Raw genomic sequence first — 27,782 nt, 5'->3', positions numbered from 1 at the left:
AAATTAATTAAAAAAAAACCGAAAACGAATGAGAATACAAATGTCATGTTTTTCCAAGTTTCTTTCTAGCAGATAAGGCCTAGTTGGCCACTTAAGAATTCAATGAGACCTAAGTTAGCACCTGCACTATCCTGAATTTTTCAGTAACCATCTTTTTTTCTTTTGTACTCTTTTTATATAAATACTTTTGAGCTCACTAATCGCACAATACTTATTATAGGTTCTTTTTTCGTAATTTAGGTTTGACTTTTAAGGCAAAGCTACTAAGATTTATCACATTTCAAAAGTGATGAAAGAGATATAATGCGAAAATACGAACACTATATATGCTGCATATCATTTCAAGATCATAGATGCTAAAACAATTTAATATAATGTTTCATTTACTCGATTCTAGGGAGGGAATCAATGCATTCTTGAAAGAAAATGGTAGCTATTCAGCAAAAAGTAAATATAAAAAAACAAAAAGAGAAAGAAAGGAAAGAAAATGGTAGCCCTACATGTTTTGTTCAAATTCTCTTTTATTAGGGCACCTTTTGTTTGAGAACATTGTAATTCTATGTAGTTTAACACGTGAAAGTTTACTATTTTTGACATCTCCTGATATTTCTAATTGAGATATCCAATGTTCAAATCCTCCTCCTTTTAACTATCAAATTATCTCCAAAAAATTGGTTTTTATTATTATTTAAATTTGTATAGAAATGATAACAACAAATTGTATCAATGATTTGGAAACTTAAATAAAATTCGCAATAGTTATAGAGTTATATGCAACAAAATATTGCAGCCTGTTCAATAAATTTACAAAAAGAGAACAACAAACGAGAAAAAAAGATAATCATAGAGAAATTAATTGAAGGACTTAAAAAAAAAAAATGCAAGGACCACTAACACCAAGAATATAACCTTTCATCAACTTCTTTTCTATTAATTGTGATGTGTAGGTGTAACATGTGTTAACCATTCTTTTAGAGAAAATTATTAGGAATAATGTCAATTGGAAGCAAACTTTGGTGGCAGCAGTATCATTAACGTTATCTAAGAATTTTATAATTGATGTCTAGAAAAAGGCCTTGACATTTTATTCCCTATCACAAACTAAAAGAAATATTTAAAAAGAAATAAAGAAAAGGAAAATGCATAAAATATTGTTTGATTTTCATCGAATATACCATTCACTTTGTGAATATTCGAAAAAAAACTAGATATAATATAACCGTTCAGTGAATAACACGTAGGCGGGGATAGCTCAGTTGGGAGAGCGTCAGACTGAAGATCTGAAGGTCGCGTGTTCGATCCACGCTCACCGCATTTTTGTATATTTTTTAATCCTTTTATTTTAATATAATAATAACAAGTTTTTTTTTTTTTAAATATTTGAAACCAATATAATAATAACAAGTTAATAGTTCAGCCAAAAAAAAAAAAAGTTGAAAACAACCAAAACAGGAAAAAGTGCTTTCTAGCCAGGCCCACTTGTGAACTTTTCTTTTGAAACAAGTTATTTTTAATTGATGGTTATAATAATAATAACAAGTACTTCCTTATTTTTTATAACAAGTCAGTGCCATTTGATTTTGCCAAGGACATGATTTTTTTTTTTTTTGGGTATATTTTTTAATCCTTTTATTTTAATATAATAATAACAAGTTTTTAAAAAAAAATATTTAAAAACCAATATAATAATAACAAGTTAATAGTTCAGCCAAAAAAAAAAAAAAAAGTTGAAAACAACCAAAACAGGAAAAAGTACTTTCTTGCCGGGCCCACTTGTGAACTTTTCTTTTGAAACAAGTTATTTTTAATTGATGGTTATAATAATAACAAGTACTTCCTTATTTTTTATAACAAGGCAGTGCCATTTGATCTTGCCAAGGACGTGATTTTTTTTTTTTTTTTGGAATAATTGATAGTTATAATAATTGAAATGGGGATGTGAACCCCAATCGTTTCTTGTACCTCTATTGAAACAGAATGGTTTCATGTTCTTTCATCGATTGGTTATTCTTCTATGTTTGTATCTCTTTTTTCAATTTCGGTCTTGATTAGTTTACAAGATTGAGTGTGCGTTTGGAAAGTGCGTTTTGCGCTTCCTAGTGGCACTTTTTTTCTTTAGTGGGTTTCGTGCATTGTTCACGACACCCACAAACCTTTTTTTCTTCCAGTAAAATAAAATATTAAAAATGGGTCTTACAGCACTATTCAAACATTTAAACATTATTTTGGTACAGTATTTTCAGTTTTCAACAATAACAAATACTTCCTTATTTTTTATAACAAGTTAGTGCTATTTGATTTTGCCAAGGACATTATTTTTTTTGAATAATTGATAGTTATAATAATTGAAATGAGGATTTGAACCCTAATCGTTTCTTGTACCTCTATTGAAACAAAATGGTTTCATGTTCCTTCATTGATTGGTTATTACTCTCTGTTTGTATCTCTTTTTTCAATTTCGGTCTCGATTAGTTTACAAGATTGAGTGTGCGTTTGAGAAGTGCGTTTTGCGCTTCCTAGCGGCACGTGTTTTTCTTTAGTGGGTCCCGTGCACTATTCACGAGACCCACAAACCTTTTTTTTTCAACAAAATAAAACATTAAAAATAGGTCTCACAGCACTATACACACATTTGAAAATTCTTTTGCTACAATGTTTTCAGTTTTCAATTTTTAGTTTTTAACAATAAGCGGTATTCAAACAGACTCTGAATGACCAATGCTCCTTCGGACCCTTGATTCGATTGTTTTCCAAGAATGTTGAGCCGTGTATGTAAGCCATGTATCTGGGAGGAACTTTAAAGAAAGGCTTTCGGTTTTTTGCACCCTGTTTAGGTCTTGCAGCTATTAATAATATATATATATATATATATATGGATTATTATATAATATTTAGAATAAAATTCTTTTTTTTTTTATTTAGAAAACAAATTATATATATATGTCCAATCTCTAGTGGTGGTGGAACCAACCAAGATGTATGTCGTCCAACCCAACCTCAGACTCTTTCTTCTCGACCTATTTGATTCTCTAGCCTTAGTTATTTAGGTGGTATCCTAAGATTGAAGAGCTCAAATTTCTCTCGGGAACACACGAAACAAAGATATGAACTAGGTAAATAGAAATGGAAAAAAGATGTTTCCAATTCATCAAAATCATATACTTTTCCTACATCTATATGATCTAAAAAACTAGATCAATCTTGCCCATATAATGAAAGCAAATCTTGGTCCATGAAGTCCCAAGAAGGTAAGAACTCCAACCTGTCTGATGCTTCTTTGACCAAATATGATATATAAGTGGGACCTGCACTATGAGCAAGCTGTGCGAAAAACCGCTTCTTTTTTCTGGTTTTGCAACAACTTGGGTGAAGTGGGGTTCTACCGGGAAACCATGGATTTTTTAGTTTTCGCCACTAAGCCACTGGAATGGAATGAGATAAGAATCTCTAGAGATCTTTCCTCTCCACTTACTCGTAACAGGCTTTCCTTCTGTAAAAGACTTCTTCTGAATGGCATAATTGTCCAATTTTTTCCTCAATCTTCTTTGAAGAATGACTCCTCCTACCCTGTTCTCCTAATGAAAACTATTATTTTTCTAATGCTTGTTTATGAGGGCTTATTTTTATCGGTTTATTGGGCTTAAAAATTAAAATAAGCTAGACAAAAGTACAACTATAACTAGAAAAATTAAAACTTTAATAAAAAGTTATACATAAGCCAAAACCGAAATAACTAGCTATAGTTGGCATGAAGGATTTCAGTTATGCACCTAATACATGAATTTTGTTGCTGGACTTGGATAAGGAGTAAGGACAGGTCCCAATAATCATCAGAGTGAAAACTAGGCATATTTTTGCTTAATGGAAGAGCAAAAATAGGGCTACTATAATCAATATTTTCAAGAACTTCAGAATTTATGGGGTCGATCAGCATAGTATTCATCCTCAAAATTGTTCTGTTGATGATGTGAACTGTGAAGAGACTCCTCATTCTATATATATATATATATATATATATATATATATATATTTTTTTTTTTTTTTAATTAATTAGTTTACTTATGTGTATCAACTATCATGTCTTTCTCAATTATCTAAGTATGAACCAACTAATTCTTTAATCCATTGTGAGCCACATGCCAATGATTGATTTCTTCGTATTGGAAACAAGTTATATATTAGGACCTAAACTTATGTTTAATTTAGATAATAGTTGATTACGTGAATGAGTTTAGTTGATCTCTATGTAATTTTATATATGTTCCGTCTGTTAAATGACTTTTGGTTTCAAATATGAACAAACGGATAAGAGAGTTTTGAAACTAGTATATACTTGTGAACGTTCATGGAAAGTAAAATTTTTCTTTGCTTGCCCCATTGTATAACTTCGTGTTTTTTGTCATTTTCATTACGACAGAATTAGTTAGTGTAGTTATTCCCTAGTTGATTCCTTTTTGACCTTGTAACTTATGAATGGAAAATTATTAAATACTTTAGAAGTACCATAAATGCATACTTCCCCCTTACATGAATTATGAGTCCCATCATAAATTTAATTTGTAAGACTCACAGTTATGTGAGAGAAAAGAATACACATTTATGGTACTCTAGTAGTACCCAATAATTACCCCTTATGAATAAATGATTCTTTTAATTTTTTTTTTATAATTATTAAGAGAAACTCAAAATAAAAAATTTTGTCTCAGAACAAATAGATCTTGGATTCAAAACCCACCTACGTTATAAACTAATTTGTATTTTGGCCTAATGATAGAGATCAATCAATATAAAGTGAATGACATAAGTTAAAATTCTATCATATTTATTTGTCTATCAAACAGAAATAATTAACTCTGTTTTAGAATTATAAAAGACCATTAAGTACTTGTGTGATGTAAGGAGTAAGAGTCGGGAGTTTCACATACTATATACTTAGATTAGGTTAGAATATAATTTCTATCTTGTATAAAAAAAAAAATCATAGTTTAAATTCATTGTTTCTATCGTAATATTCAACATTGACATCTTCAAAAAGTCCTATGGATTTTCCTTGGTCCACATAATACAACGAGAATTGGATTGCCAAACAATCTGATTTGGATGACGTACAAACACTCCTCTCCATGAAAACAACAATCTATCACCTTCCTGGGCATTGTAGTTGAGAACTTGAGATATGTCTTGCTGAGAGCCTGGTTTCCTCAATATAATATTGTGGTGATCCATTCCATAGTCAATAAATCTATCAAGAAGCACCATTGCTCTTAAGTCTTAACCGAAAGAAAAGCTCTAAAAAGTATTGAAAGGGGGAGAAATTCATGAAATTAATTTAGTTTGGGGAGTTGGATGAAGCTTTGGCAATGATCTTGTGAACTCAATTGCATGATTAATTGCAATTTGGTTAATTGTAGCAGATCATTGGGTTTAGTTTGGATATTATGAAATATAAGGTGATTTCTTGTTAACCAAATTGACCGAGGTAGTAAAAGAAAAAACGATGAGTTAATGTGTTGAGATAAGTGTTATAAAGTTTGTATACATCCACATTAAGATGTCACAATTGTCAGGAATAGGCAAGAAAACTTTTCCATTTTCACCAATGCATCATTAATAGGTATGTGCCAAATTTCTTTAGGACTCATACTAGTAAAAGATTAGAATTTTCTATCCCCCCTTATGATTCACATTTCATATTTATCTTTTTTTAAAAAATAATTAAGTAGTAGAAAAACCTAAAGTCTATACCACACAAACTCTCACCCCACAAAATTGGATCAAGTCCATAATTAATTTGTATATTTTGTGTATGATGTTGCAAACAATGTTAGGATAAATATAGGTTTGGATCTCAATGCACCTCTCTAAATAAATCATGTGTAGTAACTCCACATTGCAACCTTTACCCACTAACAATACTAATACACCACTGCAATTTAGTTTAACACTCAACAACTAAGATGTTTAAAGGTTAACCTTTGAAATTCATGGATTCCAAATTGATGAGGACCCCATTGCTTTTGTTCCCCTTTGTGATGAAAATCTTCCCCTTATGTAAATTAGAAATTTCCCTTTTGCCTTAAAGTTAAAAAGAAAAATCCATAAATGTAAAATAACGTTTGGGGATACAAATGTCATGCTTTTCCAATGAATACAATGAGAAACTAAGTTAGCACCTGCACTATCCAGAATTTTTCAGTAACAACCTATTTTCTTTTGTACTCTTTTATTATAGGTTTTTTCTTTTTTTTTTTTTGGATAATTTCTTTTTGACTTTAAGGCAAAGCTGCTAAAATTTATCACTTTGAGAAAGTGATGAACTCATGAAAAAGACATTATGAGAAAAAAAAAAAAACACAATGCTGCATGTCTTTTCAAGATCGTAGTCGTAGATGCTCATTAAATAATTCAATATAATGTTTCAGTACTTGACTCTAGGGAGGGAATCAATGCATTCTTGAAAAAAATGGTAGCTACTTTGCTTCTTATCTGTTAAAATAGAATAAAGTTTAAAAGAAAAATCACAAAGAAAAAATAGGCATTACCTTTTCTATTTCCATTGACATATGTGGACAAAGTACATATTCTCTTTTCCCTCTTACAAATTGGTCCCAAAGAGTCCAATTAATTTAGTTAATTAGGCAAATCATGCAAGATGTGATTAAAAAAGTTTGAAGTTTTGTAGCTCAATTGTTGGCACTACCTCAACAAATATATCCAGGATTCAAATTCTCCTTCCTTCAACTATCGAATTATCAAAAAAAAAAAATTTTGACTTTTTTATTTTTAAATTTTTTTTTGTAGTGTTATATGCAACAAGAAATTGCGGCACGTTCACTAAATTTACAAAAATAGAAAAAGAAAAGAAAAATTACATTCGTAGAGAAATTGAAGGATTGAAAAAATGCAAGGAACACAAACACCAAGAATACAACCTTTCATGAAAAATTTTCTATTAATAGTGATATGTTAACCAATGTTTTAGAACAATTGTTAGGAACAATTTCAATTGTAAGCAAAGATTAATGGCAGCAATATCATCAAATGTTGTCAAAGAATTTTTATGAATTGATGGTTAGAAAAGGCCTTGACATTTTATTCCTTATCACAAATCAAAAAAATATATTTAAAAGTTAAAACGAAAAAAGAAAAGAAAAGAAGGAAAGGCATAATATATTTGTTTGATTTTCACCGAATATACGGAACCATTCACTTAGTGAATATTTGATTATACGGTTTTAGATATAATTAATTGTTCATTTCAGGGCGTGAGCAGCGGGGATAGCTCAGTTGGGAGAGCGTCAGACTGAAGATCTGAAGGTCGCGTGTTCGATCCACGCTCACCGCATTTTGTTCTTCTCCAGGCTAGCTTTTTAATAACAACTTTAGAGTGTTTTTTGAACAATTTTTTTCTCTCTGCTTTTGTTGTTCTCTAAGCGATTTTTAATAAAAACTTTTAGTGTTATTTCATTATTTGAACACTTTTTTTTTTCTTTTTTCTTTTTAATAATTTCATAGTAATAATAATAATAATATTAGGGAATGAGATTTGAACCATGATTATTATTATTATTATTATTATTATTCTCCAAGCTAGCTTTTTAATAACAACTTTAGTGTTTTTTGAACACTTTTTTCTCTTTGCTTTTGTTGTTCTCCAAGCGATTTTTAATAACAACTGTTAGTGTTATTTGAACACTTTTTTTTTCTTTTAATAATTCCATAGTAATAATAATAATAGGGAATGAGATTTGAACCATGATTATTATTATTATTATTATTATTATTATTTTAGAAACTGACAGTGGTATATATTGAAAATGACCTAACTCTTGGATAAACAATACAAGCTTTAAACTTCTTTATTATTATTTATTAGTGATGACAATAAGAATGGTGATTTGAGCCACGATTATCTCAATAAAAAAAATGAAACTATACCAAAATTATTTGAACATTTTTCTTTTTCTTTTTTGATAATTCCATAATAATAACAATATGGAGGGGGATTTAAACTATGATTATTCTAATGAAGGAAAGTAGACTATACCAGAGTTACGAGATTCTTGACAACATGAAAATGTTTTTGTGTGTGTGCGTGTGAGTAAATTGGTAGTTACAACAAGAGAGATAAAATTTAAACCTTGGATGTTTATATTGAGAACATCATAAAGTACTAGTTGAATTGTTCTTGACAACCTGAAAACAGTTCTAAGTGCTTGTTTATGTGAAAAACTGATGAGAATGCAAATTGTCATATTTTTCTCCCTTAATGTTTAGTCTTTTATATTTATTTGGTGCCTAAATGTACTAATTATTCTTATATTTTGATTTAGGATGCAAATGGATGCGTTAAGTGCAAAATGTAGCTAATTGGGTGATTCTGGACAGCTTTGACATTGCTTCGTAATCTGGGCATAACTCTCTCATCCAAGCTCCAATTGAGATGATTAAAGATGCTATGGAACACCAAGACAAAGCTCTACAACTTTCATGTTTTGCGTTTTGAGAGATACAGGCTGCATCAAGGATGAAATTGGGCTTGAAGTTGCTGCACCTGCACTGCTGACGTTCTGGAATGTTCCTTTGCCTGCAATTCTAATACGCAGATCTAATGGGGTTTATTTTCAGAAGCTTCCAGATCTGATGCACGAAATTTCCAGCTGAAAAACACCACTTTCCTAGTTATATTAGGACTTTGTTTTATTTTTAATATTTTTCCTTAATTAGTTAGATTTGGATATTATTTTTAAGAATGTTTTTAGGAGATTTTGTAGGCTTGGGAAAGGGGGAATTAACGTGTAAAAGGGGGAGGAGAAATCAGAATTGGACACATGCCTCTCTCTCCCCTCTTCTCTGATTTTTTTCCTTTGAGTTTTCATCATAATCATCATGGCCCTACTTGGCTAAACTTTTATACTTGGTCGAAGGAAACTGAAGCATGGGAATCAATAAAACTGTGAGATCTAATTTGTTATTATTGTTCAATTTATGCTTTGAATATTGGATGTTCTTCTGTGCCTATTTTCCTGATTGTCTCGTTTAATTACTAGGAGGCCTACGAGTTTATTGTTTGTTGCAATCTACTGCTAGGTTAGATATCAAATCCGTAATTGTTTGATCTCTCTAACTTGTGAAGCAACCAAGATTTAATGATTTGCTGCTTCAAAAATTATTAGATCTTAGGAAGAACGCTCGACTAAATTAAATGCAACCGCTTGTGTTTGTGTTGTTTAGTTTCATCGATCTCTCTAATTCTTAAGGTTGCTACTAGATTAAACCTTTAGCGCTTGTCTTGGGTTGTTTAGTAGTTAGGGTTTATTAAATCGCTTATTTTCTAGTTAACTACGACTAAAGAGAGATAGGAAAATTATTCCAATGGTGAATATTCAAAATGTGAATTGATATATACTTGCATCGATTATCAGTTGTAAAATTCCGATGGTGGATGTTGACTTAGACCAAGGTTTGTTCTTTTGATTAATTTTGATACTTTAATTTGAATTGTTCCTTAGTTTTTTTTTTTAAAATTGTTTTCATTATACTAAACCCCCCCCCCCCCTTCCTTGTTCACATAGCATAAAATTAGGTCAGATACTCTCCGTGGGAACGATCATTACTCGCACTACTACATATATTTTTAGGAGTATAGGTTTTATTTTTGGTTACCTGCAACAGCACACCAAAAACTCCTCATTCTATATAATTTGTAAATGTTAGTCTTTAGAAAACTATTTTTTTTTTTTTTACATAAATTTCATAAGAAATATAAAAGGTATTATCAAATGGTTGAATTTCATTGCTCAATAAAAGTTTATACTTGAACCAAATTAAATCATAACTAAAAGAAAAAAATTTCGACCGTTGCCGATCTTCTTATTTGCCAAATCCACATTCAATTACATGCTAATTCCTATAGTTATTTGGATATAAGTTTGACTACAAATTTGGTTGTAATCAATTGTTACAACTTCACTCAATATATTCTTATTGTATGTGAATTTTGACAAATTCACAAGCAAAATTTCCAAAAGATCAAATATTAATAGCTATATCATCACTCAAAGGTTTAAACTTCAAGTTTTTATAGTTTAAAATTATGCATAAAAAAATAAGTTTGTAGATCGAATAGTAAATAATATCAAATTGGCATAAAATTTGACTTGTGTATTAAGAACATAAATTCAATTGTTAGATTTTTAAAATATGTAATAATATTAATTTTTTAGTGAAAGTTGTAGTCATTGAGTACAATTAAATTTGTAGCCAAATTTTGTCATAATGATTTTCCCAAATAGTTACTAGTTAGTGGTCACTTTTAGATACATGTGTGATTTTTTTTTTTTGGGAGAAACATATACATGTGTGATTAATGATTATACAATTTCTACATAAATTATCAAACAAATATGTATTTTTATATATATGCACATTGTTCAAATCAAATACAGATAATGAGTAAATGTAACTGCAAAATTGTATTTACATAAAGTGTGAGCCATATCATTGGCATTTCTCTTAATCCATTTAAAATTACAGCTATCAAAAACACGACGTAAATTTTCTTTTTTGATAAGAAAACACAATATAGGTTAATATCTTCCAGTCATACAAGTATCATTTAATTCTATGTATTAGAAATATAATAATGTGTTGCAATCCAATATATAATCTAAATGATACTATGGTGGGTCTTTTTGTGATTTTGGGCTGGACTGTCTCTTGCTATATTAAGACCCAAGTGCTCTGGATAAGAGAGTTGGGACCGGTCCAATTGCAATTCACTTTGGTCCCGTTTGCCGAAACTTCGGTCACATACTCATGGCAGGCGAAGTTGTTACAAGAGGGTTACGGCAGACACATACAATATGACAATAAAGGCAATATGCTTCTCGTTAAACAGAATGAATGAGGAATCCTTAAGCAAAGTAGGAAAAAGAATGGTATAAGAGACACGTTATAAGTGAGATTACAAAGGCGAGAAAGGAAATAATCTTGATAAAGGACGAAATCAAAAGGAAAATGTTAGTCTGCCGTATTCAATTGTGTTACATGACTAAGGCCAAGGAGGGGACCACTCCTTCAACGTGGATAACCTCGTCTGTTGCAAAAATTATCCACTTTGAGGGAACGGGCCTGAATGGCTTGTGCCCAAATAAATCATTTATCCTTAACAAAGGGTAGGCTTTTAGAGGGAGAGAAGGGATTAGCCTATTGGTGCATGCCTGTCATTCTACACTCTTTGTTTTTTCTTCCTGATTCTCTCTTTCTTCTTTGTTTTTGTTATTTTTGTTTCTTTCTCTCTTCTTTTCTTTCTTTCTCAGTGCTTACCCATGTAATGATGTTGTGATTCTCTCCTAGTGGTTACTATTGTCGTCATGATGATACTGTGCACGGCAAGGGTCCTTTATATACTGTCTGCCATGACTGGCTTTTACCAATTTTGCCTTTAACTACTTTTGTCTGGTCTGGGTGTCCTTGCTGACCACCATTGGTTTGTCAGCTGTCCAGTCACCACCATTTACCTGTACTGGCTGCGCCACTCCCCATTACCAGACAAAGAAGATTATTTTGTTTGCTTGTTCACCGTGGCATTCTTATCCACCATAGCTTGGGTGTTTTCTCTTTATCTCTCATGGCATGCACCTAGTGGTTCCAACTCATCCTTACTTCTTTTGGGTGGTAAATCATCCCTACAGAACATTACCTCTAAAAGAATATGAGCAAGAACCCCAGAATAGGCTTTCCTTTTTCCCCACCGCCAGACCATACCCCCTCTTACCTCTGACCCACGACCCACCACTCTTATATTGGCTGGGTACAGGTTGGTGGTATCTGGGCCTTGCGCGTGCTCTAGTTTTATGTATGTCCAAACCTTGTCTGTTGCTCATGCATTTGCCATGGTCTGGAGGCTCGTCTTATGGCGTGGACTATTTTCTGATTTCTCATTCCTTACGGCTTGCTTCTCTCAAGGGTTGGGCCTTGTTTGATTGTGGGCTTTTCTTTCTTCAGCCTACTTTTTTGCTCCTTACATAGTCTTGTTACCATTCCTGCCATGCTACTCTTCTATTCTTGTTGTGGTGTTATTTGACCCCAGCTTGTTGGGCCTTTTTTAGGCCTGCTGCGTATTCCTCTCTCAATTGGCTATAATGACCCAGTATGGTCATTGGATTTATACTCATGCTACTTTAGGCTTTTTTGACCCATTCTATTGCTTGTGGGCTCCTTTGTCCCATTTCTTTCATCTTTGGGTATCCTCTTTGGGTATCCTTGGCCCATTTTCTAATTCTGCATTCCCATAGGCTTTTACTAACTCTTTTAGGTTTCCCTTGCCCAATTACCTTATCCTTCATCCTTTGGGTTCATGGGCTTTCCATCAACCCTTACTTTCTTACTTCATTACTTCGGGTTTGCTATGGCCCATTCTTACTTTTCTACATCACATAATGCCCATGAGTTTACTACTTCTCTCTCTGGGCTACTTTAGGCCCCTTTAGACCCATTTGCTTTCCTCAAGACTCATTTATTTACTTTATAGGCCTCTGATCCATTATTCCTACCATTCGAGCTTAATGGTTCTTCTATCAATCCACTAACTCTTCTCTACCCATATTGTTGGGCTTCTTCCTACTACTGGGCTTCCAAAATGAGCATCAACAGATACAAAAATAAATCAAGATGTTAGATAGAATAAATTTTCAAACTAACATAAAACCAATTTCGAAAATAAAATCATTAATGACATTAAATAAATTAGAGGAAACTTTGTAGTTATATTGAAGTATAAAAATGTATAACTAAGCTAGGGTATTCAACCCAAAAAATAATAATAAAAATTATATATAATGGGGTAAATTTGTGAGTCAATAGATCTATATGTCTACATGAAAATTTTCCATCTATTAATACCAGCTAGATTGAAACTATCTTCTCAAAAAAAAAAAAAAAAAAGAAGAAGCAATAACCAGAAATTTTTTTTTTTTCCAAATTTCCTTGTTGCAATTGGTGGTTGGAATTATTGATCACCACACGTCAATCCCACAGCTTGTATGGCAAACTTTTTGAACCTCTCATTCTAATTTACATATTTGTTAACATAACAAAAATATAAATAAGTGGCAAAAGGAAATAAATCCTTGCCACCCAATTTTCCCTGTATCATAGTGACATTGTTAATCTTCCTATTAAAGAGCAATCCTTTGAACTCTAGTCTTTGGAGCTGGACCAAAAGCTAGTCTATTTATTAGCCAAAATTTATTTACAATGTGATGGTTCCTTAGAGCATTCTCATCAAGCCTCCTAAATGCTATAAATCCTATTTTTTAGCAGCTAAACCCCAAAACACACACCCCATCAACAAACTTGTATATTGTATAAAATTTGCAATCTTGCTTCAATGCACTCTCATTTTTGAGAGCGCATTGTAGCAAGATTGTATAATATTTTATTGATTTTAATTCTCTCTCTCCTCAGACTCTCAGACTCTCCCTCTCGTTCTCTGCTCTTCGTTAAGCTTCAATGTGATGGTTCCTTAGAGCATTCTCATCAAGCCTCCTAAATGCTATAAATCCTATTTTTTAGCAGCTAAACCCCAAAACACACACCCCATCAACAAACTTGTATATTGTATAAAATTTGCAATCTTGCTTCAATGCACTCTCATTTTTGAGAGCGCATTGTAGCAAGATTGTATAATATTTTATTGATTTTAATTCTCTCTCTCCTCAGACTCTCAGACTCTCCCTCTCATTCTCTGCTCTTCGTTAAGCTTCAAGGGTTTGTGGTCGACGATTGTGGTCACGATTTGGTGGGTTTCGTGGGTCTGATTTGGTGGGTATTGGTGATGCTCGGCGACGGTTTTGATGGGGTTGAGATCAGGGTGGTGGGTTTTGGCTGGGGTTGAGAACGAGGTGGGTGGGTGGTGGCGGCAATGGAGGTTTCTTCTCTTTTTTTTTTTTTTAAAATTTTTTTTCTGTTGTGGTTTTGGTTCGGCGTGGGTCACCAATCCTAGGTTTGTGTGTGTGATGGGTTTTGGTTCACCGATCTAGTTTTGGTTCCTGTGGGTTTTGGTTCAGCGTGATGGGTTTGTTGGTTATTTTTGTGGTGGTTGGGTGGTGGTAGGTTATGGTTATACTGGGTTTTGGTTCAGCGTGATCCTAGGTTTTTTCTTTTTCTATTCTTCTTGCAAGGGTTTGTGGTTACCACGGTGGTGCTGTGACTTGTGGTGGTGGTGGCTATGGTGGGTTGTGGTTGCTACAATGGTGGTTATGGCAAGTGGAGCAATGGTAGGGGTGGTGGAGGAGGGGGTTGGCTGGTTGCTATAGATTTGTGTAGTTGTTTTATTATTATTTTAATGAGTAGTTTATATTATTTAAATGAAATGGTAAAAAATATAGAAGCTTTGATGTTTGATGTATCTTAAAGTGGAGTGGTATAATAAATAAAGTAGATTTTTGAAGTGTTAAATACTAAAAATTTTAGAATTGTTGTTGGAAATGCTCTTACACTACTATCTTTCTTGACTGTATTGCATTCTTTAGCATCATTATTGGGGCTGTAAAACCCCCCAAATGTTATTTTATACCTTCAACCAACAAAAATTGAGCATTATCCCGAGTGGTACTTCTAAACCCTGCAAGATGATATTTTTTTAAAAATAATATTTTATTGGGTTTTGGGTTTTATTTGGATATTGGGTTTTATTATTTTATTGTGTAGATATATTATTTTAATATGTTGTATGGTAAAATAAAAGTTGAGATGTTAGATATATTGTAAAATTGTATGATATAATAGATAAAGTAGTTTTTGAGAAGCTAAAATGAGATATTTTTTAGAAACCGAATCCTAATGCTCAAGCCTATAGCTTTGATTAGTTTTCCCTTCCAATCACAAAGAATCTCAGCCACACCTGACACCAGCTTTCTTATCTAAATCTTTCACACCAGCAACCCGTGGAGTGTCTTTTCTATTGCTCACCTATCTCTTTAAATCTGCCAACTTCTGTTTTCTCTTTCATGGTGGTGTACTCTTCCAAACCTCTGCTTTACTTGATATATGTTATTTATAACACTTGAATGAACATTTTATCATTTGGCCCACTAATATCGAAAAACACATGCAGAATAATAGACCATGTGCATCAGTTATGCACTAGTGCTTTGATTCACCACTTCTTTCTTAGTCACCATTTCTATGCATTAATTAAACAAGGCACGAAATTAATGAAGTTAAGGAGGGGAAAAATGTTTTACAAATAAGATTCAGGAGCTGAAAGAAAAAAAATAATAATCTTAGATGACAGAGAAGTAAAACAATCCAAGCAGTCATTCTACAAAGTACAAACTGAGTCTGAAATAAATATGGTGTTGCGTTATGAATTACTGCACTAGCCATAATAGCCATCTTATCTTAGTGGACATTGTCACTGATAAAACTATAGCTATGGTGAAAACCATTTTTATTTTGTTGTGTTATGTGAAGTACATTGTAACATACATCACACAGGCGGGGATAGCTCAGTTGGGAGAGCGTCAGACTGAAGATCTGAAGGTCGCGTGTTCGATCCACGCTCACCGCATTTTGGTATCTCAATGTTTTATTTTGTGCCAACTAAGCCACTTTGGTTAACAGTTAAACCAATAAAAGGCCCATTTTATATTTACTTCATGAAACAAACAAGTCATACGTGGTCTAAACTAATAAAATCTATGTTTTTTGAAACAAATGCGTAATGTTGTTTGACCTGAAACAAAAACTTAGTCCAAAATGTTTAATTTTCAAACAAGTAAGCCGAAAATTTATATTACACTTAGGGTGAAAAGACCCAAGACTTGTTATTTTAGACTTTAATCCAATGTTTTTGAATTCTAACAAATAGAGTCAAAAGATTGAAAAGCAAATAAAATTAGTTGTTATTCAACATTCAACAAGTACACAGAGTTTTTCAACTTGAATATTGACTAACTTATATAGTTCTCCTATCATTCTCCCATAACCAACACAACTACCATATCAATTGCTCATTCATTGTGTTTCAAAATCTCTGGTGGTCAAGGACTGTTTCCAAGTTAACCCTGTGGGCCATGGCTATGAAATATGGACCTCAAGAACATTGATTTCTGCAACACATTACACATTAAAATGTTCCTAAAAACCTTATTATTTTAGACTTAATCCAGTGTTTCTGAATTCTAACATATAGAGGCATATACGATTGAAAAGTAAATAGAATTATTAGTAATTCGACTAGTACAAAGACAGCAAACCAAATCATAACTTTCTCAACCAGAATATTGAGTCAATTTACTACTATAGTACAATATTTATTGTTTCCCTATTAGTTTCCCATAGCCAACATATCATTCATTGTATTTCAAAATCTCTGGCTGTCAAGGACTAGTTTTTAAGTTGATGCCTGGCTATAAAATAGGGACTACAAGAACATTTATTTCTACGACAAAAAAAATTGAAAATGTTCCAAAAAGCCAAGACATATTTTAGACTTGGTCTGTTTCTGTCTTCTAACAAACATAGGCATGAGATTGAAAAGTAAATAGGATTAGTACACGTTTAGATTAGTTTTGTATTGATTTGTTGATTAACTGAAAGTGGGTAAAAGTACTATTATATCTAGAAAAAGCAAAGCTTTACAAAATTGTACATATAATCACACTTATTACTTATACGTACAATGTTATTCAACTAGTACAAAGACAGCATACCATTACCTTCTCAACCAGAATAGAGTCAGCTTACTAGTATAGTACAATATTTATTGTTCTATTATACTGCCCCATAATAATAAATAACTACCATATCAATTGGTCATTCATTGTGTTCAACTTTCAAAATCTGGTGGTAAAAAAGGGCTAATTTTTCAAAGTTAAAAAACCCTATGCCTGGCTATGAAATTTGGACTAAAAGAACAATGATTTCTGCAACACAAATTTGAAAATGATTCATAAAAACATCAAACATATTGTCGTTATCGATATAAAAAACCCTAATTTTCACATAATCAGCAATTAAGAAACTCTACATCTTTCTCAAGCAAAAAGGGAAGAAAAAAAATAAGGGAAAGAAGAAGAAGAAGAAGAAGAAGAAGAAGCAAGATTGGTTCTGAAAATAATTAAAAGAAATCAAATTCTAAATAATTTTGATCAGGGTAACCAGCAGGAGCAGCTTTGTCACTAGTTGATGCCATAGGGCCTGGAATTTGCTCAATCTCGACTGGCTTTGGAATCTCTGGTGGGCTAGCACAACGAATCAAAGCCCAGTTTACGCCTTCAAAAAAGGGATGCTGTTTAATCTCTGTTGCTCCACGTTTATATGCCAACCTATGCTGTGGTTCTTTCACTAGCAAGCCTCTTATCAAGTCTCTTGCCGAAAAGCTCACCACTGGTGACTCTGGGAATCGTAGTGGTTGACCTACAACATTGAACAAGGTGGCCCGATTCCCTGATCCCTTGAAAGGAGTCTTGCCAAACAAGAGCTCATAGAGAAAGATCCCAAAAGTCCACCAATCAACAGCACTACCATGCCCTTCACCTTTGATAATTTCAGGTGCCAAGTACTCGTGGGTTCCAACAAATGACATTGAGCGAGCATTGGTTGGCTCGGCAATAAGCTCTGGCAATGGGCTGACTTGGTTTCCCATTTCATTCTTGGGTTTTCGTTCTTTCTTGGATTTGCTTGAAAATAAACGAGGCCCGAAACATGTTGTAGGCACCACACAAGATGGTTGGATACAGGAGGGTTCAATGCAAGCTGGTTGGACACAGTAAACTGTGTTTTTGCGCAAGGGTTCAGAATCAAGTGCAGAAGACTTGACTAATGTTGGGCTTACAGCACAGCGGAGGGAAAGGTCAAAATCAGAAAGCATAATGTGTCCATCTTCTCTCACAAGGACATTTTCTGGCTTGAGGTCACGATAAACTATTCCAAGCATGTGTAGATACTCCAAAGCAAGGAGAACCTCAGCTACATAGAACCTGCATATTCAGGGCCAAGAGATAACAACGATGTACCACAGTCAATTGTCAATGCAAGGAAAGAAGATTTATTGGTTTGCAACTACTGTGTGATGCAGGATAGAAGAATCCAACTCATGAAGATTTTCCTCTTGCTATGAAATTATTCTATTAAAAAGTTATAAACAACCAAAGCATATCATTGACGTAACAACAGATAAAGACAGTTGGAATCTTTTTTGTTTTTATTCTAGAACAATAAACATTATCATTAGCTTTCAACGGGAGGAATATGCCCTAGAGACTACAGAAGACAAGCACAGGTCCAGGAAATCCCAGTATAATTCGTTTTTTTGACATATGCTTTTGCCTTTGGTGGGGAATCTAAGAGGGGAAAAAAGGAAACTAATGGGTGCTTATGAGTTATGACTCTCATTGGCAAGCCAGCACGTTTTCCTTCCTCCATAGCTAGGATAAATTTTGTGTGACCGGTCATAAGCATATGACAATTTGTAAATCCCTTCCCAAAATGACTATATTGAAGCTCTCATATGAAGGTGATTCTCATTTTGTACAGTAGCCAGTAAGATTAAGCCAAGAGCAGTAGAAAATCTCTTCTTAACTCTCTTTCAATTTCAAATGTCTTTTCAATAAGCATCATTTCTCACTTGAAGAAAGAAATGTGGAGATACACAAAGATATGTGTTCAGCTATGTTTAAAATGGACCATACTAAATCAGGCTGCTAAAGAACTTCATCAATCAACTCCTTGGAATAGTGATAAAAAATTGTTCTCTTAGTTCTTTAACAAAAAAAACACCCAAAAAAAAAATGGTAATTCTTCACCCAAAATCAATAATAATAAAAAGTACTCATTTTGGTTGAAGTAAGCCTAATACCAACATAATTGTCTGTTTAATAGCTTTTCATCTTTCAGATTTTCTTTGAGATATTTCCAATGAAAGTGTCTAGGGTTCAAATGCCCCCTCCCCAATTGTAACTATGAAAAAGAAAATCTTTGAGATACCAGATTTTCTTTTTGAATTTTGAACTAATTTTCTTTTTGAATTTGGTCTTTAATGTTGCTGAGATTTTTTGGGATGTAATTGTGGCTTAATGTAATCCCTGCAACCTATTAAAAAGAGGCTCCAGGAATAGTTTGAGGCAATACAATTTGAATAAGAATTTTATGATAAGATAATATTTCCCTTGCTTGGTGGTGATTCAAAGCACCCTTAAGTGGTGCTGCCTAAGGTTTTCAGGCAAATTCTAGGTGATGAAGGTTAGGCCCCATTTTAACTTCTTTTTCCTTGTATCTATTTTTCAACCCGCCCTACATCAGTAGAGTATAAATGCTTGGCTTCTTTGTACCAAGAATCACTATCCAAAAGTTTTCCCCTTAGTTTATCTAGCCCATCACTTCACCAAATTTCTCATCTTAATGCTTGTTCATATACCTTATGTTTTTTTATCACACTTGGCATCTTGAGCATAACTACCAAAATGCATTTCTATAAATATCCTATCAACACTCTAGACAAACCAACCAATCCTCTCTCTTTTTTTTTTTTTTTTTTTCTTTTCTTGATAAGTGAAGAAAATTTTATTCAAAATCATGATAAGGAGTCACCTAAGTATACAGGAAGTATACAGCAGGTGACCAAAAAATCAAATACACAAAAACCAACCAATCCTCTTGATATGGCCGTTTGGAACAACACAATCATTATATTTCTCAGAATTAGCCTAAGTACCCAAGTATTTTTAAAGAAGAGTGGCATCCCGTCATTTGAAACGCATATAACTCTAAAGCTTGTCATATCAAGCATATCAACATTTCTCCTCATTGCCAACTATGCACAGCACCTAATAAAGAAAAGAGAAGTTCTTGGGAATTGATACCTAATCACTGCATATAACTTTTTATATGCAATTATCATTGCATAGAGTTCTTGTAGGAGATCCATATATGTCCACCTGATAATGTATTGTTTGCATGAATAGTGTTTCATCATGTTATAGATCAGCAAGATATCAAAATTTTATTCCACAGCATGAGACTAATACTTACTCTCATAAATACTGAGGATCCACCTTATAACAATGAGTTTACAATAAACCAATGAAGTGAGATGACAAAGAAAATTCAATCCAACTAAATATGATATTAAAGCATGAACCAGAACTATCATTAACAAAATTCTATGCAACAATTGAACCATATAGATACTAAGTTAAGACAGGTTTCTTACTTTACTGCTTGTTCAGAAAAATGCTTCCCTGGTTGCCTCTGCCGAAGTGTGTGCAAGTCACCTCCAGGGCAGAACTCCATCACCAAACAAGAAAACTTTTCCGTCTCAAAATGGGTATACAAGGTCGGGAGGAAGGGATGGTCTAAAGACTGTAGTATCTCTCTTTCTGTCTGAGCCCGAAGCAGTTTTTTACGGCTTGCTAAAGATGCTTTGTCCATAACCTTCATTGCAAAATAACATTTTGTTCCACTCAACTCAGAAAGATGGACACTTCCAATATCTCCACAACCTAACTTCTTTAGAAGTCTAAAATGGTTCAAACCCAACACGCCATCTTTTGCTCGGACAGCCTGTATGGCTTCCCATCGTATGTCATTTGCCTTGTGAGGTTTGTTAATAGTGCTACTTAAGCTGCTGCAAGTGCTTTCATCACTCACATCACTGCTTGTGCTACCTCTACAGATGCTGCTTTTCCCACTCTCGACGTAATCTACACGGTCACTAATTTTGGCACTCCCACTAGTCTTCCCAAGACTGCTAGTTCCATCACTGACTTTAGCTGAAGCCGGGCTAAGTCCGTGCTCCAATGTCTTCTTTTCTTGATCAGCCCCACCTTCTAGTGAACCCTTAGTCTCCTTCACCGCAGGTCTTACATTAGCTGGCACTTGTTTTGGATCACTTAACGATAAACTTGAATCTAATTTTTTAGCTAAAGAGTTGTTGGACTCCTTTTGATGAGAACTCAGTGATCCTTTTTCTGTAATGGTTTCTACAGGAACCTGCTTCGATGTGATTTCTTGGACACCCTTTGGTAATTTTCTTGGAGTAACCGGCTCTGATTTGCTTGTCTTTGTAATCTGCAAGGGTGCAGGCCTACGAAAGTTTCCTTCTACTGTTTGACTACCAATTAATTTTCTCTGCTTCTCTGGAGAAGTTCTGGTACTGGATTTTGAGGCCATCGACATAATGGGAACTTATTAGACAGATCCGATTGAATATATCCATCACTCAGCACCCAATCTCACCACATAACTCCCACCATTTACAGTAACAATTATTTTCATTTCCAAGTCCATCATAGCAGGGTAATATCTACAAGAAAGCAACTAAAAAAAATCAAAACTTTGCAACATACTTATAATATGCTCAAATGGAAGTTGTAAAGTTAGACTAACCTAGCCCAAAACAAAGTAAAGGAACACTATTTGAGCAAAAAGAGAAACATATCAGAGATTCAAAATTGTCAGTCACCACTATAACTACATGATCCATGTACTGGATGAAAAACCTTTACTTGACCAAACAAGCAGTTAAAAGAAAGTATAACCATTATCTCTAAGAGGTTAGAATTGAACATTTATTAAAAAATTAAGGACAAAATGTGATATAAAATAAACTAAACAAAAATAAATTGCATACATACCCAGATCATAGCTCAAACAATACCAAAAAACCCACCAAGAGAGTTTGAAAATATCACCAAAATACAGGAACACAGTCATCTACCTCAAAATGGCAATCCTTTTTTTTCCATGAAAAAAAAAAAAAACCAAACTTTCCAGAGCAAAAATGTGGAAGATCAAAGAAGCATGGAAAAAGTTAGAGAAACTCCAAAGGATTTCCACATAAAAATATAGATTCTCCACTGCTCTGACAATACAAATGAAGGCCAAAAGAGCAAAAGATAAGAACAAAGTAAAGAAGATTGATACAGATCTCCAAAAACCGCAGACCCACCTCTTTGGATCCAGGAACCCCACAAAGACCCAGATGCTAAAAAACAAAATAGAGTGCAAAGAGAAGCAAAAACCCATTAAGGAAAAGGGGAAAAAATCAGAAAACCCAGTTGAGAAAAAGTAAAGAGAAAGAAAGAAAAATAAAGGAAGCCCAAAAGGAGTAGTACCTCACAGAGAGAGTCTCAAAGATCAGAACTTTGGAGGGGACCTTTGCTTTAGCAGAGTGGAAGAAAAGAGCACTGACTCACTCTCTAAACTCACTTACTTAACTCATTCACTCACTACTGTTGAGAGAGATAAAGGAGAGCAATGTGTTAGAGAACTCCTTCTCCTCAAATGTGTGGAGAGAGAGAGAGAGAGAGAGAAAGTGAGAAAAAAATAAATAAAAAAAAGCTTGTGTTAGAAAGGGTTGGGTGTCTCTGTGGGCTACCATCCATGTAATGTAGGAGAAAGAGAGAGAGAGAGAGAGAAGGGTCAAAGTTAAAAGTGGAGGCTTTTGTTTTTCTTTTTCTTTCTTTTTCTTTCTCTTTCTCTCTCTTTGTTTGTTTGTTTTTTTTTTCCTTTTTTTGGATTAATTTCTCTCTCTCTCTCTCTCTCTTTTTAATTTGTGTGTTTGGAGGGTTCAATTATTTCCATGTATTTTGTTCCTAAACTGAAGGTCTGAATCAACATATGGGCCTCCAAAGGCTCCAACCTGTCCCCTCATGTTTTCTGCCTTTTCGAGTTTCCCATTTTAGGCTTCAATTTTTTGGGATTGACCATTGTCACCCCCTCACTTTTTATTAATCTTTTCTATATTTTCATATCAATACAATTTCAAATACTACTTCGGATATATATATATATACATAATTTGGCATTTTAAAAATTAAAATAATAACTTCTCATCACATAAATAAATATATTCATATTAGAAAACCTTATCATTTTCACTAAAAAATATATCAATAATTGATCAATTAGTATTTTAACCGCTACAAACATAGATTTTTTTTTATATTATTAATTTATTATACTAATGTTGATATTAGTAAGAAAAAATTGATAGTATTGGCCAGTACGGAATGGTATTTAAATTTTTTTTTTTTTTAAGAAATGAAAGTAACATTACATACATGTACTACATGAAAATGCCACCCAACCATTAATTTGCCTAGAAAGAGGCCCCTTTCTACATTTTTTTTGTGTCTATTGATAATCAAGCAATTAGGAAAACTCTCCATAACAATGTAAGTTGATTATAGGGGATTGATTATGATGGACGGCTAGGATGGGTTTTTTGAAAAGTCAAATAGATGGCCCCATTGATCAAAAGTCATGGGTGGAGAGGTGGGGATGGATCATTATTGGGTTGGGGTTTTGGTACAATGATTGATAGAAATTATATAGTTACTGTCTGGCCATTTTTATTTTCTTTTATATTAAGAACTAATCACAAATATTTTATCCTAAAGAAAGAACCAAATCATATATGTCACCTATAATGTCAATATCACCCCATCTCTAAAGCACATTCAAGTGTTTATATTATTATTATTTCTATGAAAAAAAAGTGTTTGTATTATCAAAAAACCACCTCATTGTTGTAAATTTTGTTATAAAGTTAAATGGATATACTAATTAATTATTTTTTAAGCAGATTAATATTAACAAAAAAAGGTGAAATGAAAATGAAACTAAGAAAAGGCCAAGAAAAGAGAGAGAGGACATAGACTCATAGCGTCCTTGGGATTCCTGAATTGGCTGGTCATGAAGAACTCTAGGCTAGATTTTTCACAACCATTTTTGGCACAGGTTTCCTCATAAGAGATAAAAGTCACTTAGCAGAAAGGGAATCAATGAAAGTTGTGTGCAATGTCTCCTTTCAGAAGGTACACTACTTTGTACAAGCCTGAAGTCACACTCTAATATCTAAGAGGAAGTGCACAACACAATGTTGAATATAGTCACCACAAAATCCACATTCAAAATCCAACAGTATCTAAAAAATGTGGTGGAATGAAATTATCACCACCACCCGTGCCCTTCAACAGAGTTTCTGTCTGTCTAGGAATGTTTTGCCAAAGAAACCCAACATCTCAATCTTTCCAATTTGATTTGATTCCTCACCTCTTTGCCAAGCATGGACAGCTCACTTGTTATAATAAATACTCCAAATGGAAGATGAGTAAATTTTCTTAATGGCTATTGAAATTATGTCTGTACTCTATGGTTGGTAGCAAAATTGCTTGCTCACCTAGAACATAAAAGGACTGCTTTTTTTTGGATGTTTCGTTCTGTATATCTGCTGGTGATTCTAAATTAAATGTGGCTTGGATTAGTTTTTTTGTGAAGAGTTTATTCGCTAATTTATTGAAAGTTTTCAAAAACATAATTGTACTATAAAAATGATGAGGTTTTAAAAAGTTGTACATAACTAAAAGATTTACGAACCGACATGATAATAAATGTAATTTATACCATTTCAACAAATAAATAATATATAAATTACTCTTTTATGTATTCTTTAAATAGGTAGATAATGGAGGAATGGAAGAAAAGATGAGATTCCAAATACAAATGTGGAACACTACAAAAGATGTCACTAGCATTATACTATCACTTGAACCCTACTTTTTTGTGTATTGATGATAATGGTGGCTCTAGGAATTTCTTCTAGGATGGTGATTGTAAAACTTAAATTATACAAAATCTAATAAAAGTATAACTTCATATATTGACCAACAAAAAAAAAAAACACACACACACACACACACACTCTCAAATACATAAAGTTTTACAATTTCTTTTTATGAGTTTTTTTTTTTTTTTTTTGAAATCATTGCAAGATATTTTTATTATCAATGCTGCAAGCTATATCTCTTTTAAAGTTGAAAGACAAATATATTGTTATCAATTGGGCTTTTTCTTTTTCTATGTAAAGGCCTAACAAGTTATTAAGGGGACCAGAGTTTTAGAAAAAAGTTTGGCTACAAATTTAGTTAGGCTACAACTCTCACAATATGGGTATATATTTTAAAAATCTAACAATTGAATTACATGTTCTTTATATTTTTAAAACACATGTTAAATTTCATGTCAATAGGATGTTATTTACTATTTGATTCATAAACTTATTTTTTATGTATAATTTTAGACTACAAAAACTCGAAATTTAAATATTTGATTAATGACATAGTTATTGATCCCTTGATCTTATTGAAATTTTGTGAACATGGATGATATAATAAAAAATATAATTCAATGGTAGATTTGTCAAAATTTACATCTAATAACAAAAATATTAAGTGGAATTGTATATTTAGTTTACAACGAAGTTTCTTGTCAAGCTTTGTCTACAATTTAATTATGTTAAACCTAAAAAATTTTAGGGTGGTCACAATTTTTCTTGAAGGTAAAAAAAATCATAAAGTTTCTAAATTTTATATTATAATTTTTTTTTTCCTAGGTTAAGCTAATTCTCTGATCATCTTGGCTTTAACAGATAGTCGTTTATAATTGATGATAGATCATTTTGTATTACTTATATTGTATTACTAGTATTACTCAATTAAATAAGCTAACTCACTAAAATGTGTTCTTTTTCTTTTTCATTTTTTTTTGTTGGGAGGGAGGAATTTTTAATGTCAAAAATCAATCGAGTATATCAAGAGGCATGGCGACAGACTCTTGACATATTAATGATAATAGCATGCAAAATATTAGGCCCCCAATTTGTCCTACGATCTGATAATGCAATGTCTAATCTCCATCAGTACTTTCTCATTTCATTTCTTGTTTTAGTCTTTTAGATATTAGACATGACATGATTGGTAGATGGGGTTAAGAGTAATTTTTGCACAGACAGTACATAAGCATGTTAAATTCATTTAACTATAACCGACCCTTTGGTCTAACTAATACTATAATTTTAGACTTAAAAAATAAAAAATAAAAAATAAAAACCTTGACCAAGTTCTAAAATATTTAGTTCCTTAATTTGAACACGTTTGACCACCCTGATGACTTGGCCAAACATAGTTTTAAGAGTGTAAGTAAAAAATTGCATCTTTTGCCAACTTTTTTATTTGTCTTTTTTTTAAGATATCTATATAAACTTTCTATTTGCTGAGGGTTTGTAGTTGAATTGGGATCCTGAGCTTTAGGGATGAAAGGATTTGAGCTGCATGATTAAAGCATATTGTAATTATTTCTAAAAAAAAAAAAAAAAAAAAAAAAAGAAGAAGAAGAAGAAGAAGAAGAAGAAGAAGAAGTAAACTTCTATTCTTATAAATGTACAAAATCATTATTTAATATATTAAATGCATTTGTGTTCACACGAGGCTTGATGACAAAAACCTTATAACATATTGTAATTCACTAGTGTAATTCAAGCCGATTCGGTTTTCATTTAATTAATATTACAGTGCTACTTCTCAAAAAAAAAAAAAATCTTATAACATACTGTAATTATCTTTAATATATATATATATATATATATAAAGCTTCTATTTTTATAAATGTATAAAATCATTATTTAATATATTAAATGCATTTGTGTTTGCACGAGGCTTGAAAACAAAAGCCTCGTAACATATAAAAATGGTTAAAAGGTAAAATTATTTATTTATTATCTATTATATATTGATTTGGCATCAAATTTAGGCCTGCCTACATAGTTGTCATGTGTAGCCATGAAAATTGCTATCTAAATTTGACATATGGTGCCTTGATGACTCAAATTATAACGTTCATTTCAATGTATATACTGCATAACCTACTTAAAGATTGTGGTTTTCAGATTTTTTTGGACACACATAGGCTGCTTTATAGTCAATACACCATTCTATGCTCTATAATACCAGATCAAACATTCATTAGTTTAAGTAATATGATACAATATACGAAACAAACTAAGCCTATATCTATGATTTGTTGGCTTAATGGGGTAGACTAGTGAACTGCCAGAGAAACAAGATTCCTTTTTCCCCTAATGGCCAAGGTTAGCCACATGGTCATATGGGTGATCATGTAAGACCATCAAGTACAAATAAGCCCAGATGACTCATACTTTATAATTTGATAAATGGAACTGTGCAATGGGTCAATGATCAATACATTAAAAAAGAAAAAAAATAACAATTCTTTTTATTAATTAAGAAGCATATGTGCACATTATGGAATCTTTTCATCAAACACTATAAGCCTGTGGCTTTTATTTTAAGACTGATCATTACAGTGTCCTGCAAACACTACCATATTTTTTTCCTTGGACAGTTGATAGTATCTAGGTGGGGCTTGAGTGCAACAGTGGTCCCAGGTGAATAAATATTGTACAGTGATACATATTAGTTCGTCTTTCATTTCTTTAATAAGGAAGTAGAAAGATGCTATAGGATCCAAATGAAGCATCAAGCATCACTACATCAATATTCAACAGCTTTGCCAGTGGATCACAGGCTTAGGACATGACTTTGTAACTTGTACAAGTTTGGAGACATTCTCCAAATGTGTTATTGCTATCTGCAAGGGGTGGACATGCTTGGACTAAGCCAAGCTGAAGCTGAATGATAGTCTCAATATAAACAAGGAATGCTTTATCAGTGGGAATTTAGTGAAGATTACATCACAAACAGATTGCTTTGGAAATTTGGAGGGACTCAAAAAAAGAGAAAAAAAAAAAAAAAAAAAAAAAACTATTCTTTTTGTTAAATTTCTCTAAGCTCTAGATGGCCCCCCACCCAAAATAGGGTGGCTTTTGCAGGCCTAGGAGGTCAGCCGGTCCATGAACTAGTCTAAATTAGATGGACTAAAATGGACTTTTTCTTTCTTTATAATTTATAGAT

At 32.7% G+C, this 27,782-nt stretch overlaps 1 protein-coding gene and 3 non-coding genes across 7 annotated transcripts; 3 read left to right on the top strand and 1 right to left on the bottom strand.

Annotated features, from left to right (window-relative positions):
- The first annotated feature begins 1,241 nt into the window (after positions 1-1,241).
- Positions 1,242-1,314, top strand: TRNAF-GAA (transfer RNA phenylalanine (anticodon GAA)). The gene has a single exon. It is a non-coding gene; the product is annotated as a tRNA-Phe (tRNA).
- A 5,958-nt stretch (positions 1,315-7,272) lies between these two features.
- TRNAF-GAA (transfer RNA phenylalanine (anticodon GAA)) lies at positions 7,273-7,345 on the top strand. The gene has a single exon. It is a non-coding gene; the product is annotated as a tRNA-Phe (tRNA).
- An 8,159-nt stretch (positions 7,346-15,504) lies between these two features.
- TRNAF-GAA (transfer RNA phenylalanine (anticodon GAA)) lies at positions 15,505-15,577 on the top strand. The gene has a single exon. It is a non-coding gene; the product is annotated as a tRNA-Phe (tRNA).
- Positions 15,578-16,931: 1,354 nt separating this feature from the next.
- On the bottom strand, positions 16,932-22,360 carry LOC126694279 (serine/threonine-protein kinase D6PK-like). 4 transcript variants are annotated; one of them, XM_050390425.1, is made up of 4 exons: positions 22,125-22,360; positions 21,959-21,994; positions 20,222-21,313; positions 16,932-17,990 (listed from the first exon to the last, which is right to left on the bottom strand). In XM_050390425.1, the coding sequence occupies exons 3-4, from the start codon at positions 21,184-21,186 to the stop codon at positions 17,129-17,131; spliced, it is 1,827 nt and encodes a 608-aa protein (XP_050246382.1). In that variant the 5' UTR covers positions 21,187-21,313; positions 21,959-21,994; positions 22,125-22,360; the 3' UTR covers positions 16,932-17,128. The 4 variants fall into 4 exon arrangements, with proteins under 4 accessions (XP_050246382.1, XP_050246381.1, XP_050246379.1 ...); XM_050390424.1 differs by lacking the exon at positions 21,959-21,994 and having other exon boundaries at positions 20,222-21,327; XM_050390422.1 differs by lacking the exon at positions 21,959-21,994 and having other exon boundaries at positions 22,125-22,359.
- Positions 22,361-27,782: the final 5,422 nt, after the last annotated feature.

Source organism: Quercus robur, chromosome 8 (assembly GCF_932294415.1).
Source record: "Quercus robur chromosome 8, dhQueRobu3.1, whole genome shotgun sequence".
NCBI lineage: Eukaryota > Viridiplantae > Streptophyta > Magnoliopsida > Fagales > Fagaceae > Quercus > Quercus robur.
Note: the sequence above shows the minus strand (reverse complement) of the source record. Positions and strands in the feature narration are given on the sequence as shown.

Bases quoted from the DNA above. Each gene is read 5' to 3' on its own strand.
- LOC126694279 (XM_050390425.1), bottom strand. From the start codon at position 21,186: ATGTCGATGGCCTCAAAATCCAGTACCAGAACTTCTCCAGAGAAGCAG. The intron at 17,991-20,221 runs GTAAGAAACCTG...CTGAATATGCAG, and splicing joins TTTTCTGAACAAGCAGTAAA to GTTCTATGTAGCTGAGGTTC.